The sequence below is a fragment of the Falco rusticolus genome, chromosome 10, assembly GCF_015220075.1.
Source record: "Falco rusticolus isolate bFalRus1 chromosome 10, bFalRus1.pri, whole genome shotgun sequence".
Taxonomy (NCBI): Eukaryota; Metazoa; Chordata; class Aves; order Falconiformes; family Falconidae; genus Falco; species Falco rusticolus.
The window spans coordinates 31955939-31973841 of NC_051196.1; the positions used below are offsets into that span (position 1 = coordinate 31955939).

Below are 17903 nucleotides of genomic sequence, written 5' to 3' on the forward strand. Positions count from 1 at the left end.
AGCCAGGACTGGTGACAATGATGGAGGTTGGCTCGGTGAGCGCTGCCGCCAGCTCCCTCCGTGCCCTCGGGTGGATCCCATCCGGCCCCAGAGACCCGTGTGTGTCTGAGTGGTGTAGCAGGTCGCTGACCATTTCCCTTGGGTTATGGGGGCTTCATTCTGCTCCTCATCCCCGCCTTCCAGCTCAGGGGCCAAGTACCTGGAGAACAACCGGTCTTGCTATTAAAGACTGAGGCAAAGGAGGCATTAAGTACTGTAGCCTTTTCCTCACCCTTTGTCCCTGTGTTTCCCTATCCAATAAAGGTTGGAGAATCTCCTTAGCCCTCCTTTTGTTGCTAATGTATCCATATATCCATATATTTTCTATAGAGACATAAACCACCTGTGCACCATACTGAAGTGCTCTGCTGTGGATTGTGCCCCAGAGATGTGGCTCCAGCCTTCAGTATCAAACCTTCTGGCTTGTGAGCACCTGTCAGTGGGGCCTGGACCTCCCTGCTAGTGAGGACAGAGAGATGCGGGGTCCTCACGCCTCCCTGCAATAGGCAGGGCTGCCAGTGCGAATCCCTGGACCTCTGGGCATGGCTCTGATGTTGCAGGGAGCTGGGGCTCCCGCGTGAGAAGCAGAGAGTCCAGCGCCAGGATCAGTGACAGCAGCCTTTGGAAAGTGGCCTGGTATTTCCACAAGCTGCCATGACCTCATTAACAGGCTGATTGCAGCTAACGAAGCAAAACCAAAGCAGAGAATCAGGGTGGTAACAGGAGAGCTCGGGCTGTGCGCTCCTCCCTGCGGGCTCTGCCCTCCCTGCTCCGTGCCCGGGCTTCCAGGCCATGGCGAGTGGTGGAGCTGGGGTTGGGATTGCTGCTCAGGTGACTGAAGACCTGTTTTGTGAAAGCAAAAGCAAAAAGAAGGGGGAAAAGCCTGGAGGGGGGTATGGGCCATCACTCCTACTTGTAGAATTTTGATGCTCTGCTTAAATGGCACCCAGCCCCTCCTGCCTGTTTGCCAACATTTATCATAATATATGTTGTATATATGTATATGTTAATAATCATATCATGGCTATGTTTGTAATAATAGTATAATTAATAAATAGCAAAGTATATGTTAATAATAATATATGTTAATATGTTATATATAGTGGCAGTTCTCGTCATGCCTGCAAGGTACGGAGAGTCTGTGTGCAGCTACCAGGGTCTGGCCCCCAGCCCATGTCCTGCAGGTAAGGGGGGTGCAGGAGGGGAGCCAGGGAGAGCTGCAGGGCATCCCACATCCTTACGTGATCTCAGGCCTTTCCTTCGACCTCTGGACTTATAAATTCCCCCTCTTACATCTTGTGATAAGATCTGGGGGATGGGAATGTGGACAAGGGCCTCAGTTTCCTGAGATGTTTCGTTTTCAATTTCCTAAACACCAGCCTTCTGCCCCCAGAAACAGTGATTGAGAGGAAAGCTTGCACAGGGCAGACTGAGAAGTGCTAAAGCACTAGGAGGCAACCGCTGAGCACCCACTTTTCCTCCCCAGACTTGGATTGTAGATTCTCATGATTGCTTAAGACAGTCATAATTTTGGGGGAGCTGAATTTGCGTTTACAAGGCTTAAAATCAGCAGGGCCAGACTGCAGCTTTCCCTGCATCATGTACCCGGGGCAATGCAACACAGTGTGCATCCAGCCCCCCTTGCCCCAGCAGCCTCCCTGGGTGCTGTGGCAGCAGCACCACCCCAGCAAATCCCCTTCGGCACAGAGAGGGAAGCACACCTCTGCTGCCTGGAGATCTTGCCTGGCAAACTGCTGCAGCCTCAGCTGCTGGCAGTCAAAAGCAAGTCATACACGGTCCCCAGCGATGGAGGGACAGGATCCTGCCCTTGGCTTCAGGGCTCTGTACAGCGTGGGCATCCACCCCTCTCCCACAGCCTGCCAGGCGCTGGGCTCACTGTAAAACACAGGGGTGCATGCCCTGTTCCTGCTTCGTCTGGCAATGCCCCCGGGTAGCAGCACAGACAGCCCTGCCAAACCCTTCAAAACCCAGGAGGAAGATACCAACTCTGTCTGGGCAGACCTTGATCAGTAGGCAGAGGCATGGACCTACCCTCCTGGTTGGGGCTAGCAGCAAGGAGCCACTTCACCCCACCAGCCTGGGTCCCAGCCCCTCTCCTGTGCTCCTCAGGGAGAGCGTCCCTTCCCTTCGCTCGCTGCCTCGGTGGACAGCACATTCTCACCTTGAGGGGACTGGAAATGGCAGCTGGAATGCGGGCTGGAAAAAAAAAAAAGAAAGAAAAAAAAAAAAAAGAAAATCTTGAGGCTTATCCAAACCTACTCATGTTTATATTGGAGCCTGTGAGTGACATCAGAGCAGGGAGAGTATAAACACCAGCAGGACCTATCCCGAGCTTTAAAACCTGCAAACTCTCCTCTGCCTTCAAACTGCCCGGGGGATGATGTGCTGAAGTGGCAGAGTGGAGAGCAGCATGAGGCTCCAGCTAGAGAAGCAGCTCCTCTTCCTCTCCCTCCTCTGCATCCTCACCAAGGTAAGGGAGACGGGACCCTGGGGCAGCTTTAGCCTTACTCGGGGAAGCACCTGGATCTTGCAAAGTGGGATGCAGGGAGGACTGGGGTGTTACGAGCCCAGTAGCTAACGCTGGCTGGCAGACAGGCTGTATTTCTGCAGTCGCACGGGGGCAGAGCTATGCTTGGGAGAGGTTATTTGCGATTAAGCAGATGGGGCCTTAACGTTCCTGGGCCAAAGACGTTCGCTGTGCAAGTCCACAGAGCAGAGAGGAATGAGAGCAATGTGCTCTGTTTGCTTGCCCCGTCCCTGCAGCCCTCCAGGGCGTGGCATGCTCCCTGCGAGTGAGCGAGCAGCTCGGTGGTAGCAGCTCTGCAGCTCCTTTGTCCCTGCCCAGGCTCCCCAGCCTCTGCGTTACTCAGCTCTCCCTGGGTTGCTCAAGCAAAGCTGATGCCTCTGACAGAATTTGGGTTGTAGTGATTTATTATTTTTTTTCTCTGGACTCTGTGTGAAGATAGTTGCCTGTGTAGAGAACAGGAAAGTTGAAAAGTTTGGGGTATCTCAGCTCCAAGTTCTAATTTCTGCTTGAAACTCAAAGCAGACCTTCTGCAAGCAGGGACATCGTGGCAGCATCGTGCATATTTGACTCCTTTCCCAGACAGTTAAGATCTCTGACAGAAGCCACATTGTCATCTAAAGACAGTTAATTAGAAAGAGCAGGGGAAAATGGGTTAACGGCTTGTTTAGTCTTTCTAAACATTGATTTGTAATAGCAGCCTCCTGAAAGATGAAAAAATGCCCTTGCTGCCTGGTAAGCTGTGATGAGAGAAATGATTCCTGCTCCAGGCACTGATGAGTGCCTGGAGAATCACCAAGAGCCCTCGTGCCTCCAGCCCAAACCTGGCCACCACAGCCAGTCCTTCAGTCCCTGCCACCACCCCCTCTGGTTTCTGCCACACTAATAATGCTGCTCATTGATAGAACTAAAACAAGACCCAGATTGCCCAGCCCATTTTGCATATATTTTATCTTCAGTTGCTGGCACTAGTATTTCTACCGCCCCATAAAAAACATCTGAACTGCTGTGAATGGGGAACAGATAGCACACCAGTACCTACCATCTCTGTCTAACTGGTCATGTCAGACCTGATGCTATTGGGAGAAAGTAAAGGAGAAAGAAAACCGTTGTCTAAAATCCATGTGGTCCAGCTGAACCCATCGATCTCTTGGCAGTCTCAGCAGTATTTGGACCAGCACAGGGATGCATTCTTTGATTGCGTGTTTGCTGAACTGCTGCCTGCGCTGCACTTGCTGGCCACGCAGCAAGCAAAGCGTGTGTGGTACTGAGCAGCAGGGCTGCCGCAGGGCAGCTCAGAGCTTCTGTGTGGGGCTCACACACAGTCAGGCCAGGACTGGCAAAGAATTCACTTTCAAACTGCAGAGCTAACTCACTTGGCTTCAGGCTCTATATGTAACAGCCCTGTCAGATACGACATGATGGGAGCACAAGTGCTGCCTGCAAAAGCTGTCTGTGCCAGGGTAATTGTGCAAGCAGAATGAGCCGTGGCTATAAACACCTACCTGCCTGGGTGAACTCCTGCAGGCACATCCCTGGCAAACAATCGGCTGAGCAGGCAAACGACTGCAGTGCACAGCCCTGCCGAAGCAATTGCTCAGTCTAGCTAGGAGGGGAAATGCAGCTCCCAGCCCTCGAAAAAGTGCCTATCTCAGGGCTCCTCGCCCAGTGGCCAGGCCAGGCAGAGGATGCTGCAGCCAGGGCCAGGCAGAGGATGCTGCAGCCAGGCCAGGCAGAGGAGGCAGCTGGACCAGGAAGGAAAGCAGTGAGGTTCGCTTGGCTTCAGCTCCCCCACAGCCGCTGCAATGCCCTGTTTCTTGGCTGTTAAGTCTGTTGGGAGTGGAGTGCTGTGCCCTCACCATGTGCATTCAGTCCCTGCAAAGCCACGTCTCCAGCTGGGTGCAGCCCGCTGCCTTGGGGGCAGGCATGGGGGTGGCTGCTTTCCCTCCCTTTAAGGGGACTGCCAGCCCCTTAAATCACCACCACTGCATGGGGCATTCCCCTTGTAGTTCTGTTCTCCCCTGTGTATTCAAAGCAGTGGTGCATTTAAGTCCCCATCCTGCACGGTGCTGAGCATCCCTGATTCTCCCTGGTTTTCAATAGGTGCCCATCCACACTGTACCCTAAGGGGACAGTAGCTTTCCAGGCTGCTTTGCCGTATTCCCATGGATTCGCAGAGCCTCCCTCCACCGAAAATCTGCCCCCATGACTGAGAGAAGGTTACCTGGCTGTCCCAAGTGAAACAGCAGCCGTTAGCCAAAATCACAACCTGTATGGAACCAGCAATGGCTTTGCCTCCACAGGTGTGTGCCCAGCTGTGCCGGAGACCATGCTACTGCCCCTGGGTGCCACCCCGCTGCCCCCGTGGGTCCCCCTGGTCCTGGATGGCTGTGGCTGCTGTAAGATCTGCGCCCGGCGCCTGGGAGAGCCCTGCGATTTCCTCCACATCTGCGACCAGAGCCAGGGCCTCGTCTGTGACTACAGTGCGGTGCCCGCGGGGACAGGAGCCACCTGCAACTGTGAGCACAGGGGGGGGTGCCCTCTCCCCCCAGGATCACCCCGTGCTCCCAGCCCATCGTGCACCCCAGCTCCAGCCGTGGCCCTGGCCAGCTCCAGGCATCCCATGGCATTTTCAGGGAAGAGGTTAAGGTCAGGAAAGCAGCTGTACTGAGGATGATGCTGGCAGCTTGGGCATGGGGCTGTGCTGCAGGTCCCACCGCTCTCGTGCTGTTTACCATCTGGGGATGCAAGGTGGTTTGAGCAGGGATGGATGCGGGGTCCCAGGAATGCTGCAGTCACCCTGCCAGGGATGGAGCCTGGGAGTCCTGCAGAGCAATTCCAGGTGCATTTTTCTAGCCTGAAAACTCTGAAAGGCAGGGTCACAGCCAAAGGGCATGTGGGTTTCTCACCTGCCGGTGAGCTGCTGCTTTGAAAAAACAGAGAGAGGAGGAGGCAGGGAAGGGGAGGAGGTTCGGCAACGCACCTGCAAATCATGTCTGCCCCACTTCTGTCAGTCACTTCTGTGGCCCCCCAGTTCAGTCCCTTTATGCCAGCCCCACATTTCCCCCCAGCAGTCCCCTCTGCCATCCACATTTCTCTGTCACTTTGTCCCTAATGGATTCCCTGGCTGTCACTTGCAGTTGAAGATGGTGAGGAGGGCTGCGAGGTGAATGGCCGGGTCTATCGAGATGGGGAGGTTTTCCAGCCCAGCTGCAAACTCCAGTGCCGCTGCCTGGATGGGGGCTTCACCTGCATCCCGCTCTGCCAGGAGGATGTGCGGCTGCCCACCCCGGACTGCCCCTACCCACGGCGCGTAGAGGTCCCAGGGAAGTGCTGCCCTGAGTGGATTTGTGAAGCCCGGGACCAGTACCTCCTCCGAGATGCTGGGGCAGGTAAGATGCAGGACGTGCCAGTGAAGGGATGCCCGCGCAGGTCTCTGGGGATGGTCCCTTCACCCCAGACTATGAACATCAACAGGAGACACCTTGCTACACGTTTCTCTGCCACGCAGGGCTACACTTTCAGGGCACATTGTACCTGGCCCCAACCACCCTTTTTCCCCTCATCTCTTTTCATCTAGCCCCTGGGGCAGCATCCCCACCGCTGCTGTACCCCTGCCAGGAGTGGGGTACAGAGTGGAGTGCCTGCTCGGCCACCTGCGGCGTGGGCTTTTCGACCCGCGTCTCCAACCAGAACCGTTACTGCAGGCTGGAGACTCAGAGGCGGCTCTGCATGGCCAGACCCTGCCCGGCTCTGCCGGCAGCATCCCTGGTGGTAAGTGAGGGCTTCGGTGAAGCTGGTGCCTCTGGCAACAGGTTTGCTTGTGAAAGGCAAATGCCAGCCAACATGAGCCAGGGGACCCTCGATGACCTGTGGGCACCCCATCACCTCTCCTCAGCCTTGAGCTGACCGTGTCTCAGGGACAGATAAACCACCTCCTGAAACTTCACTTGGAAAACAGATGATGGCAGGTGCAGACCTGAATTTTGGGGTCTCTGAATCCAAGAGTACTGTGGATCCCACATAACCCTGAGCCACAGGGGTGACCCTGCCCCTATGGCCAGAGGTGCACTTGCAGCTCCCACCTGGCTCCCTGGGTACACCTGAGAGGTGGCTCTGCCACCTTCAGCCAGCCTAGCACAGCCCCAGCGCGGACATGGTGCAAAAGCACCCTGTTCACACACACGCGGCGCGTTCTGGGGTCAGGCACCTGCACTGCCACATGCCCCTGCCCCCTAGATGTGGGGGACATGCCATCACCCTGCTCCATCTCCCCATCACTCTGTTTTACCTTTCCAGAGGGGAAAATGAGGTCGTTTGTAGCCATGCCCACCCCCATCGCATCCCAGAGCCAAGGCCTCGTCCCAGCAGAGTCTGGCACAAGCCCACGGCACTGTGGTTTTGGTGGAGATGGAGAATGTGTCCCTGAGGAAACTAGGGAAGAACTGATGGACTTTGGCTGCAAAGAAAGGTGGAAATAGAAAACAAGATCCCTGTGTCACCCAGCACCTGCCCCCTCTGTGCACCCCGCTGCTCCAGGCCGGGTTACTGGGCAGCATCCCCGAGTTTCTTAGGCTGAATGAAATGGGAAATGGGGAAACCCTTCCCTGAGCGTGAACTGACCCAAGAAACCAGGAATTGGTCCTTTCGCGGATCGGTGGGGCTTTTGGAGAGGTGATGCTGCTCCTCCACCGTGTCACGCACACAGCTCTGCTCTGCAGGGGCTGTGAAAGAGACTGTCTCCAGGCACCTGGAAGCCCAAATCCCCAGGGGGAACCCTGACACCCTGCCCTTCCAGGGAAGGAGCAGGTACATCGGGCTGCACACCACAAGTCACCATCACACCAGGCTGAGCAGCTTGACAGTGCACAAGCTCTGCCATCCCACGATATCCACTCCAGAGACCAGCAGCTGCTTCCTGGGCATGGGCAGAGGCATCCTCCTGATGGCAGCTCTAATTCACCTTCCCCGCATCCCTCCAGAATAAACACAAACCTTCCTGCTCCGCCTGGCCTCCTCCTCTCCAAAGCACTGGCGGTTTGGCAGGGCTTCGGCGAGCGAGGAGCTCAGACGCAGGAGACACCGCTCCACAGCACCAGACATACCGCCTGCCATCCAAGCACATACCCCACAAGCCAAGGCCAAAAGAAAAGCAGGAAAAAGAGAAAACAAATCGCAAAGATGAGTCGGGGCCTCTCCCGACGGGCTGGAGCTGCTCCAGCTATGCAAGAGTCGGCGCAGGAATGTTGCGAGCAGCTCTGCCTTGACTTTCTCACATGATCACGTCATTTCTCACAATCCTTCTGGGTGATTGAAAAATGAAACCCAAATGCCCTCTAACGGCCTCGCACAAGTGTGCAGAGGGAACGCGCATCCCATGGCAGGGCGAGAAGGGCAACTGGAAAGCAGCAGTGGTTTAGGTGACGTGTCCAGGCAAGATACAGACAGTTTAGATGTGTATTCGTGGAACTGAAAATAAAGATGTGCTCATCTAGGTGTGGAGCTTGTCTGAGCCTGTCTGTGCAGGGTAAGCCCGGCTCTGGTGAGCCCTCAGGAGCCCTGCTGCTCATGGCTAGCTTGGCTGCTGCAGGAGAGGTCTGACCCAGGATGGGGCAGCTTGGAAGCACCTCAATTCAGGCTGTTTAGGATAAGAAAATGAAAAGAAAAGAAAAAAAAAAGTGAATCAAAGCACTGAAAACATTATTACAGTATATTATACCCTAGATTAAATTCTGCCCCTTTGCTTCTACCCATCTGTAAGCTCCATCAGCTCTGCCAACAGGACCAGCCCTGGCCGTGGCAGTGCCTGGATCTCCACTTGCTGCTGGGATGTGTGGGGGAGCACAGCATGGTGCTGGGCTGTGTTACCGCTGGCTCTGCAGCCCCAGGCACGCACCAGGCCATGCCTCTTCTCAGCCTCTCCAAAACCAAAGCCCAAATTCTCCCCCTGCAACTCATCCCTCCTCCCGCCAGCCCCACGCCTCCTCCAGACCCCAGACCAAGCTTTCCCTGGCATCACGCCACTGCTGTCACCAGCTGCCACGTGATCCCAACCCAGGCCAATGTGACACCAGGGCAGGTTTGGGGGTGCAGGGGCAAAAGGCTGAATGGCAGGGGGAGCTCCCCTCTCCTGCTGGGGGAAAGCCTCCCCACAAGCAGCAGGAGAGGCAGCAGGGCCAAGGCAGCTGCTTGCCCACTCCCTGGGCCCTTGCAAGTGTTGAAAATAAAATTGAAGTCAAGGATGCTTTTCAGTCACCTCTTGGGAATAATAAAAAAAAAAATATCTCACTGCTTATGCAGTAAAATATGGCTTGCAAAGAGAATTTACTGTGATCATCTGGTGCTCTGCCCGAATACAAATCATTAATTCAGTTTGATACGGGGGACACAGTGAACCTCTGGTAGGCAGCAAACCAGAGAATGAACGTGGCCCCATCTGCAGCTTTTGTTTACTTTTTTCACCTCTGCAACGGCCATGCCAAAAAAACAGCTCATGTTGACTTTAAAACCACAGTGTTCCTTGATTGACATGCATAAGACTTGTTCTGTGTACTGAAAATCCTGTTTTTAAACCAGTTCTTTTTTGAGCATGTTGGGACACAGCCACCAGGGCCAGGTGAGCTGCTGGCGGGGAGCGCTGTCAGGACTCTCACCCCCTCCCAAATCCTGCCCAGCCACCTCTGGGTGATGGTAAAAATCAAAAGGTCACTTTTTAAGTGGCAACCTGTAATTCTCATCTCAAACAGAAATGACTCAACACACCTCTGCTATAATTTTCTTTTTTTTCCCTGCAAAATTACATTTCTCCCTGATTCACTAAGCAGAAAACATCTAAATAATGAATTAATGACTCCAAATAAATCAGAGTTATTTTTCCTTAAGAATACATGGAAATCAACTCCTGCAATTTGACTGCCAGTCTCTCAATATATGCTGTTCCCTCTATAGCCCTGCTACCCTGGAAGCATGTGGTTATTTGAGGATCACGTTTACTGCAGGTCCTGGTGCAGCAGGTCCTGGGCTTTGCCTGCTCTTGTGGGGCAGTAAATACTCTGCCATCCACAGGTGATTACAGTCACCTGTAAAGATCAAAAATCCAAACAGAAGACAACTCACCCCGTCCTCAAGGCACACTGCCACCTCTGCGAGCATAAATGGCACGTGGTGATTCAACAACCATATTCCCCAACAGTGGTGAGCAACAGATCACAGCTCATTTCCGTGCAAACAGATGCAGCAGCTGAAGGAGAAACTGTGTGCTGCTGCATGAGTAAACAAAGTGCATCAGAATTTTTTTCCCAAGCCATTCTCATGACTGATGATTTTTAAACGGTGGAGTTGGTGGAGAAAGGGCTGGATGAGCCTCTCATTAAAGCTAAATGTTTTCAGCTACCTCCTGAGCACAGGAATGCAGTTATCCATTAAAAAAAAAAAAAAAGTACATCAAAGTCCTTTTTTTGCTGTTGGTGAAGAGCCTTGAATTGGTTGCCTGAAAGCCCATCAGCCCATCACTCAAGTTCCGTGTTTGCTACCTACAGGAGCTGTCCCAGCCCTGTGCTCTCACACTGCCCTGGGCAGGCTGGCAGCAGCATTGCCGCCCCATGCTGGAGCTGGGCACCAGAGGGGAGCATCCTGATACGGGATGCAAAGCTGGGTGGTAGCATCTCTACTGCGAGTGAAATCATGGGTCGAGGGAACGTCTTACACATGAGACAGGCGCGAGAGAACAGCAGTGCTGCTGTGTGTGTGCCTCCAACAGGTCCTGGGAGCAGGGGGTGTGGAGGGCACAGGGCTGCAGCCAGGGAACGGGTACTGCTCCCCGTACCCTGCCCTGCTCCTCTCTTCCCTTGGCAGGAGGCACCCAGCTCCAAGCCTTCATTCCAGGGACAGAGAAAGTTTTGCTTACACTGCTGAGAGCAGCTTGTGGCCCTTCCTGTGATTACAGCAGTCCTCCCAGCCAGCTGCTGTCTCTGCCTCAGTTTCCCAAACGGCAGATGTCCTGGGACAAAGGGGACTGCTCCTGGTTTGTTCCTCTCATCTCACTGCACTTCATAACTCAACCCCAGGCTGCAGGAGCAGCTGACATGCACGGAGTGAAGGGTGCAGGAGCAGGGCAGGATGGAGGACTGCTTTCCTGAGGGGTGAACACCCATGGACCCCCTCCTCTGTTGCTGTTGCTCATACAGAAGCACAGAGCCACCAGAGCCTCTGCAAACCTCAGAAAAGCCATATCCTTACTCCGTGGAAACAGCTTTTAAGCTTCATCTCTTGGGGCACAACCATAGTGGCTACATGTTATTACATAGGTGGAAATCACATGCAGCCTTTCCCATCGTTTATCTGCTCCAGCAAGCACATTTTGGGGTACCATATGTGTGTTCACTCACAACAAGCAGCTGCCACCACCCCACGTCATGACCTTCCCTACACTGTCCTCAAACCGCTGTGCCCAAGCGTGGTCCAGCAGAGATGCTGGGCTGCTCCCAAGGAGAGACAGGCAGTCGGGATGACTCAGGCAGGACTCACCCCCTTCCTTCCCTGCTGGCAGGTGAGATCCCAGCCTCTTCCCATCCCCTGCCCTGCGTTAAGTTCCAGGAAATCAGGTGGCCGCGGCCCTTCCCTGAAGCTGTTTTACCAAGGTCATTTCCTTATGGCTTGCCAGGGTAAACCTTCCCCCCTCTGACTGTTGTTTACTCCTGCACCTGGAGGTGAAGTTATTTCTGGCCGTGTTTACATGGCAGGACGTGTTCAGCAATGCAGATGGGGGGTGGCTTTCTTTGGGGGTCCTCTTTGGGGTCGCTGCTTTTAGCTCTTGCCCCACCCTCACAGTATCTGGCTTCTTCTGCGTGACATCCCCGGCGGCAGGGAAGGCGGCGGAGGAAGGTCACAGCCTGACACGCATCTCCTCCCTGCGTGGCTCCAAACGGCTCGGAGGAGGAGGAGGGAGAGGATTTTTGTACCTGGGGAGGGATACGGTGGGCAGCCAGAGCAGGTGGTTGCTTAGGGAAGGGGCAGCGTTCAGCAGGGAGCGGGGCAGCAGCCCGGCGTGCCCACGCCTGCCGGCACTGCCTGCGGCACCGCTGCTGCCCCACGGAAAGCTGCCGGCCTCGACCTTGCCCCACTGCCACCGGTGCACAACACGGTCCGGGCAGGCGGCCGGGAGAAAGGCCGTCAGGGGTGGAAGTGAGGGACGAGCTCACGGGACGCAGGCTTCCAGCCCCCGGTCTGCAAGGGTGGGAGGTTTCTCCTCACGCCGCATGGGACACACCGGGCTGAAAGCTTTGGCCCCCGCCATCAGACATCCCCCACCCGCTCCGAGGCAGAGCCTCCCTCCCCGCTCCCTCCCTCCCGCTCGCTCCAGGCACGCCGTGTCCGAAATAGCCGGGCCCCCGCGCGTCCCCGGTGCCCGCCTCGAAATATCTCAAGTGGGCTGGCAGCGGCCCCGGCAGCGGTGGAAGCCACCGGGGCTCTCCACTGAGGCGGCCATCGCCACAGCCTCCCCATGCTCCGGGGAGAGCCGGGTGCCCCCGACCCCCCTGCCAGGGCCCGTTGGGAGCGGAGAGGCAAGGGCAGCCGCAGGGAACGTGGCGCTGCCGGGGCTGGCTCTGGGCTCGGCGCTGCCCGTGCTGCCCTGCCTACGAGCCACAGGCACCGCTTCGCCGGGCACCGGCACCCTGAGCAGCGCCACGACCAGCGCCGTCCCGCGAAGCCCACTGCAGCCCACCATGGCCACGGAGTCTCTCACCCCGTGGCCCGGCAATGACAGCAGGACCCTGTGCCCTGTGGATGTCACCTTCGCCCAGCGCTTCTTGCCTGCCGTCTACCTGGTGGTGATCCCGCTGGGGCTGGCGGGGAACGGGCTGGGACTGTGGCACATGTGCACCGGCCCCCAGCAGCGTGCCCGCCATCCCCTGGGCTTGCTGGTGGGCAACCTGGGTCTGGCTGACCTGCTGTACGTCAGCACGCTGCCCTTCCTCGTCAGCTACTACCTGCAGGGCAGAGTGTGGCTCTTTGGACCCGGCTGGTGCCGGATCACCCGGGGCCTCTTCCACCTCAACCTCTATGCCAGCATCGGCTTCCTCACCTGTATCAGCATCCACCGCTACCTGGGCATCGTGCACCCACTGAAGGCTCGGGGCAGGTGCCAGGGGGCAACTTCTTCAGCGTGGCTCAGCACGACGGTCTGGATGTGGGTCATTGCGCAGGTAGCTCCCGATTTCATCTTCAGCAAGATGGACGACATGGGGACACGGTGCCACGACACGACCGGGAACGAGAACCTGGGAGTTTACTTGCCATACACTGTGGCCATCACTGTGACTGGGTTTGTCATCCCATTCCTCATCATCATCGGATGTTACTGTCACGTGGTGGTGGTGCTCTGCAGGAATGACACCATGGACCTCAGCCTCAGGAGAAGAAGCATCAGACTGGTGATTCTTGTGATGGTCCTCTTCTCCATCTGCTTCCTTCCTTACCACGTCTTCAGAATCCTCAGCTTGTTGTCTCGAGGCTGGCAGCTGCAAGGGTCCTGCACACAGGCTTCAAAGCACATTTACGTTTCCTACCAGGTGACCCGGGGCCTGGCCAGCTTCAACAGTGCCCTCAACCCCCTGCTCTACGTGATGACCAGCAAAGACTGCATGTCATGTATGAGGACCATCCACCAAAGAGCCAGCCAGTCGCTGGGGTCCACCTTCAGGAGCAAAACCTCTTGCCAGGCAGATGAGAAGAAGATGAGCATCATTCTTCGTGAGGTGGAGGCTTCTGATGACCTCTGAGGTACCCAACACCCCCTCCAAAGGATGCACCACTTCTGTTTGCTCTTGGCCCCATCTTGGGAGCAGCCCCCCAGCCTTGATGCCTGTTTTACAGAGAGGTGGTGACTGCAGCATCACTGGCTCATCTCACACAGGGATAGACAGGACTGCTGGCATCAGAGCACATACTGGGACCAGGTTTTAGAGCAAAGCTACTCAACCCAACCATTTTGCCTACAGTAACTTGGAGATGGAAAGAGGTGAACATTGCGTTTCCTCCAGTCCTGAAGTATTTCTCAGTTCAGCCTCCGACACAGCAGTCTGAGCTGGTTAACATCCCCCTGGCTCCCCAGCCACTCATCGAGCTCTCAGTGAGTGAGGGATGGGGGTGAATGACGCCTTGCCCCCCCTGCTGCATCCCCTCTCCTCCACTGGACGTGGGTTTGAGACAGGATTCCCTCCTTCACCTGAAGAGAGGGCACTGGTAATTAACTACCTGCGTCACAGGACAGCTGAGAGGGTGAATCTTTGTGGGGCAGGGCAGGGGGGGAAGTGCTGTCATCAAAATATTAGGTTTTTAGATACATGACTAAGCTGTGCCAGTTCCTGGGTGACTGGGCTGCTTCAGGATCTGTGTTATTCTCTACTGCCCACCCCCCCTGCAAAAGAAAAAAAGAATTTTAGCATTACTCACTCTCTTTTGGAAGAGCATATAGCAGACAACAAATTGGTATTTTAAAGTTTCTGGAGGCTGTTGGTTGGGGGTGGGGGTTTTTGCAAGGCAAATGACTGTAGTGGCTTGAACCGCTGCTTTCAGCAGGCAGATCCCAGGAGAGTTTTGAAATCTTCAGGTGGGTGGCTGCATCTCAGTCTTGCATCCCGCCTTGAGAGGGGATTAGACGTGTCTAGCAGAAATTAGACGTGCAAAAAGAGAAGCACCACTGGTTTGAAGGCTTGTAAAGGCAAGGCTCACTGGTGAGGGCAGTCCTTCTGCTGTTGTTGGGGGGGGCATGTGGGGACCCCTTCTTCAGGGGGAACAGCAGCAACCAAGAGGCATTTCGTTTTTTGCTCTTGGTGCACCCCACCACGAACAGCTTGATGTTTTGGTCCTTGTGAAAGAAGCAATGTGACAGCAGATTTTGCAGCTCAGCTGAAGAAGTGGATTGTGAGTTAAAATCAGCCCATTCCAGGAAAGGGCCAACCCACAGATGCTGCGCTTTTTGGACCAAAGCCTGATATTTATCAAGGTCAACTGTTCCTCCTACAGACCCACCTTTGCTGCTGTGTGGAGGGAGCTGCAACTTGCTTTCAGATGGAGTTAATAGGTCTGAAGTGCAAATAAACACCTAATGCTTTCAGCCATGAGTCATCTGGCTTCTTTTAAAGCTTTAAAAGAACACAGGAGCCAGCTGGCCTGCGGGCTGGAGCAGGGGCCTGCCAGCCCCGGGGAGCAGTGACAAGTTTCCCAGGACTCTGCAGACAGGGAGCATGGCATACACTGAGGTAGGTCCCCAGAGTCTGCTCAGCACCAGGCAGGGCTGCCTGAAACTTTCAGCTCCCACCTCAACCAAAGGAAACACTAAGACAAAGCCTAAATTACAAGATGGTCTTCTGTCTCTGCAGTAGGGAAGATCTTTGGGGGATTGGGATCAGATATTGTCTCCTCCTTGCACACACTCCCCAGATCTGAGCTTCACCGGAGCTCTGAATTCTTCTCCTCTTTTCCTGAAAAAATATCCACACCTCCAAAAGCTGTCCGACTCTTCCATCTTCACACCTGGATCCCATCCAAGATGCTACAGCTCCCCACAGAACCAGCTTCAGCTGCCCACAACCCACAGGAGCTACATCTCACTGTCACTGCACCCACTTTGTGCATGATTGATTGAAACAAAGCATCACCTGCATCCCAGGGAGGGAGCACTGTGTAACAAGTGCCAGCAAACTCTGCTCTCACCCCCTGCATCACTGTGCCCAACTCTGTCTTCTCCAGTGACCCCTCAAGTCATTGTTAATGATGATTTAAAGATCTGTATCCTGAGAAGCATCCCTAAGCCCTAGGGACAGTTGCAGCCACAAAATCCGTTCATTTTTCTCTGTCCTGCATCTGTCAAATCAGCAAAAGCCATTAAGGATCTGTGTGTCAGGCTGATGCCCCTGAGATACTAGGGGCTTGGCTTCTTTTTGTATCTCCTACTTTGCAGTTCCCTTGATTCTCAGACAATACTACTTCCTCCTGTGAGCTAAAGGACTAAGCTCCTTCCCTTTATTAGCTGTATGTGTAATTAAGGGCCAACCGCTGGCACATGAGCCTGTGTGGCCAGCTTTTGCAGCTGGCGATGGAGCAGCCAAGCAGTCCTCCTTCCTCCAGCCCTCCCTGTCAAGGGAGGCTCCTTCCCTTGCAAACAGCAGCCGCTGCTCTCTGTGGGACACTGCAGCTGCATGGTCACTGCTGGGGACCTGCCCAAAACATGTGGGCACTACTGACCCCTCAAAGCCTCCCCAGGGCTCCTTATCCCCTGGGACCAGAGGGGTGGGATTGTCCCTGGAGCAACCAGCACAGGCAGCTCTTGCTCTGTGCCAGTCCCTGCTTGTGGCATGGGGAGGGGAGGATGCTGCACATGTTTGGGAGGGGGTGAGGGGACAAGGAAGGTGGGGAGCTGCCATATCCCCCCTTCTCCTTCTCCTAGCAGCTCTGCCAGCCATTGGCAGGGCCGTGCATGAGCATTTGCTGCTGGCAGGTGGGGGTCAGTGCTCACCGGAGCTGCTGTGCCATGGTTGCATCCTGGACCAGGCATCAGCTTTACTTCCAGGCTGGCACAAGCACAGGGAGAAGACATGAGTGGGCTGCAGCGGCGCCTGGGTCAACACCCACCCACTCAGGGGCTGGCTTTGAGCAAGGCCCCTTCCCCTCTGCTGCAGAGACCTTCCAGAGCTGTCAGGTTCCTTTACATGGGATGCAAATCCTCATGGGAGATGGCTCGGTAGGAATTAAAATTCATTTCACCTCTTGCGAGCTCCTGGCTTACGATGAGGTGAATGTCCCTCTCTCCCTCCCTTGGCTATCTGTTGCCAGACTTGAAGATGCCTAAAATCAGGTGGGAGGAATCCCACCTGTACTGTCCACTTTCCCCACAGCCTTTCTGGCACACCGAAGCGGAGCAATGATCTTGTCTGAACAATCAGCCTGAAAGCAGGCTATTAACTCCTTTACCCAAATTAGACCCAACCAACAAACCAAACATGGTGGGAATTCTCCTGCTGACATTAATGGGATTGGGATCAAGCTTGGCAATTTGGCAGAACTTCTTGCTTCATTAAATAAAACCTTCTTGGTTGAGGATTTGTTGCAAACGCAGTCAGGATTCGTTACATTAAAGAGAACTTTTGAGCTGACAGCCCAGGGAAGCCATTCATGCAGAATTAACAGGCGTATGTACAGATGCACAGATGTACAGCCACTTTCTTTAAAATGCAAAACTGTTTTTCTTGGCATGCAAAACACGCTACAAAAAGAAAATGTAACTATCAGCAGCAGCTAAATGTATAGGAATTGACTCTGTTTAATTCTTTATTTCACTTTGCATGGATTTCTAAAAAGAGACTAAATGTTGTGTTTCCAAGGTCTTTGTGTTTCCAGAGGCACCCAGCAAAGCAAGGGAGCGAGAGGCTCCCCTGTGCAAGCAGTGGGGAGCGGGAGTGAGCAATGAGTGCCACAGGAGCCGCAAAGACTCCTTGATTTCAGCAAAATGATTGCCAGGTGCTGTTTAACAGCTGCTGGCTGCAGAGGTACCAGGCATTAGCCTGCTGGAGTAGGAGGACTTGCCCCCACCGGTGAATAGAGAGTTCGTGGTGTGATACGTGGCCGCTGGCTGAAATCTGGCTCTGACCGAGCTGCCCACCTCACATCAGGGGGTCGGTATGGCCAGCAAAGCCCCGTTTGCTAAACAAGCGTGGGTTGGCTGCCCTGTACTGAAAACAGGGGCTTATGCATTTGTGTCAGAGATTTCCACAGCCCGGGGGAGCAGGAGCTGCTGCTCGGACAAGGGCTGGGGTACCGGGGACATTGCTGTGGGACTGAGCTGGTGCACAGAGTCCCCACTGTGCAAACAGGGCATCTCCATAATGCGAGAGCCCCCTGGTCCAAGTGGAGGTGTGAAGACCCTGTGCGAAGCCGGAGGAGAAGCAGCATGAGCAGGAGGCTTCCGCAGGTCTCAGCTTCCCATTACACCAGGCGTCAGGCAGCAGGACTTTGGTGAATCTTCTACGGCGTGGTGGGAGGCTGCAGTGAGCACACAAAAAGGGATGAGTCACTCAGGTCACTAATGAAAGGTCACAGCATCCTCACATTCAGCGAGAGGCATTTATTTCTTCTGTAAAACAATTTCATTGCTAAAGTACCTTTGGCTACAGGGACAACAGACCTGACAGGTTATCTTATTTGCCAAGGATATCGGTAAGACTGGGGAGGGAATAGTAGATGCAATTACTCCAGGTGACCTGGGATAAAATGGTAAATGTACCTGCAACTGGGTGCCAGTGGTGAAGATTTTAATAAA

At 54.7% G+C, this 17903-nt stretch overlaps 2 protein-coding genes across 2 annotated transcripts; both read left to right on the forward strand.

The window, feature by feature from the left end:
• The first annotated feature begins 2371 nt into the window (after positions 1 to 2371).
• On the forward strand, positions 2372 to 8146 carry CCN5 (cellular communication network factor 5). Its single transcript, XM_037402564.1, is given in 6 exon segments — positions 2372 to 2530; positions 4888 to 4951; positions 4954 to 5103; positions 5725 to 5976; positions 6165 to 6358; positions 6884 to 8146. Coding segments are annotated over 6 exon segments (732 nt in total). The 5' UTR covers positions 2372 to 2470; the 3' UTR covers positions 6896 to 8146.
• A 4163-nt stretch (positions 8147 to 12309) lies between these two features.
• Positions 12310 to 13390, forward strand: LOC119154229 (P2Y purinoceptor 1-like). The gene has a single exon (XM_037401508.1). It carries the CDS (start codon positions 12310 to 12312, stop codon positions 13363 to 13365), a length of 1056 nt encoding a protein of 351 aa, XP_037257405.1. The 3' UTR covers positions 13366 to 13390.
• Positions 13391 to 17903: the final 4513 nt, after the last annotated feature.

What these genes read in the sequence shown, in the direction of transcription:
- LOC119154229 (XM_037401508.1), top strand. Translation starts at nt 12,310, where the DNA reads ATGGCCACGGAGTCTCTCACCCCGTGGCCCGGCAATGACAGCAGGACC.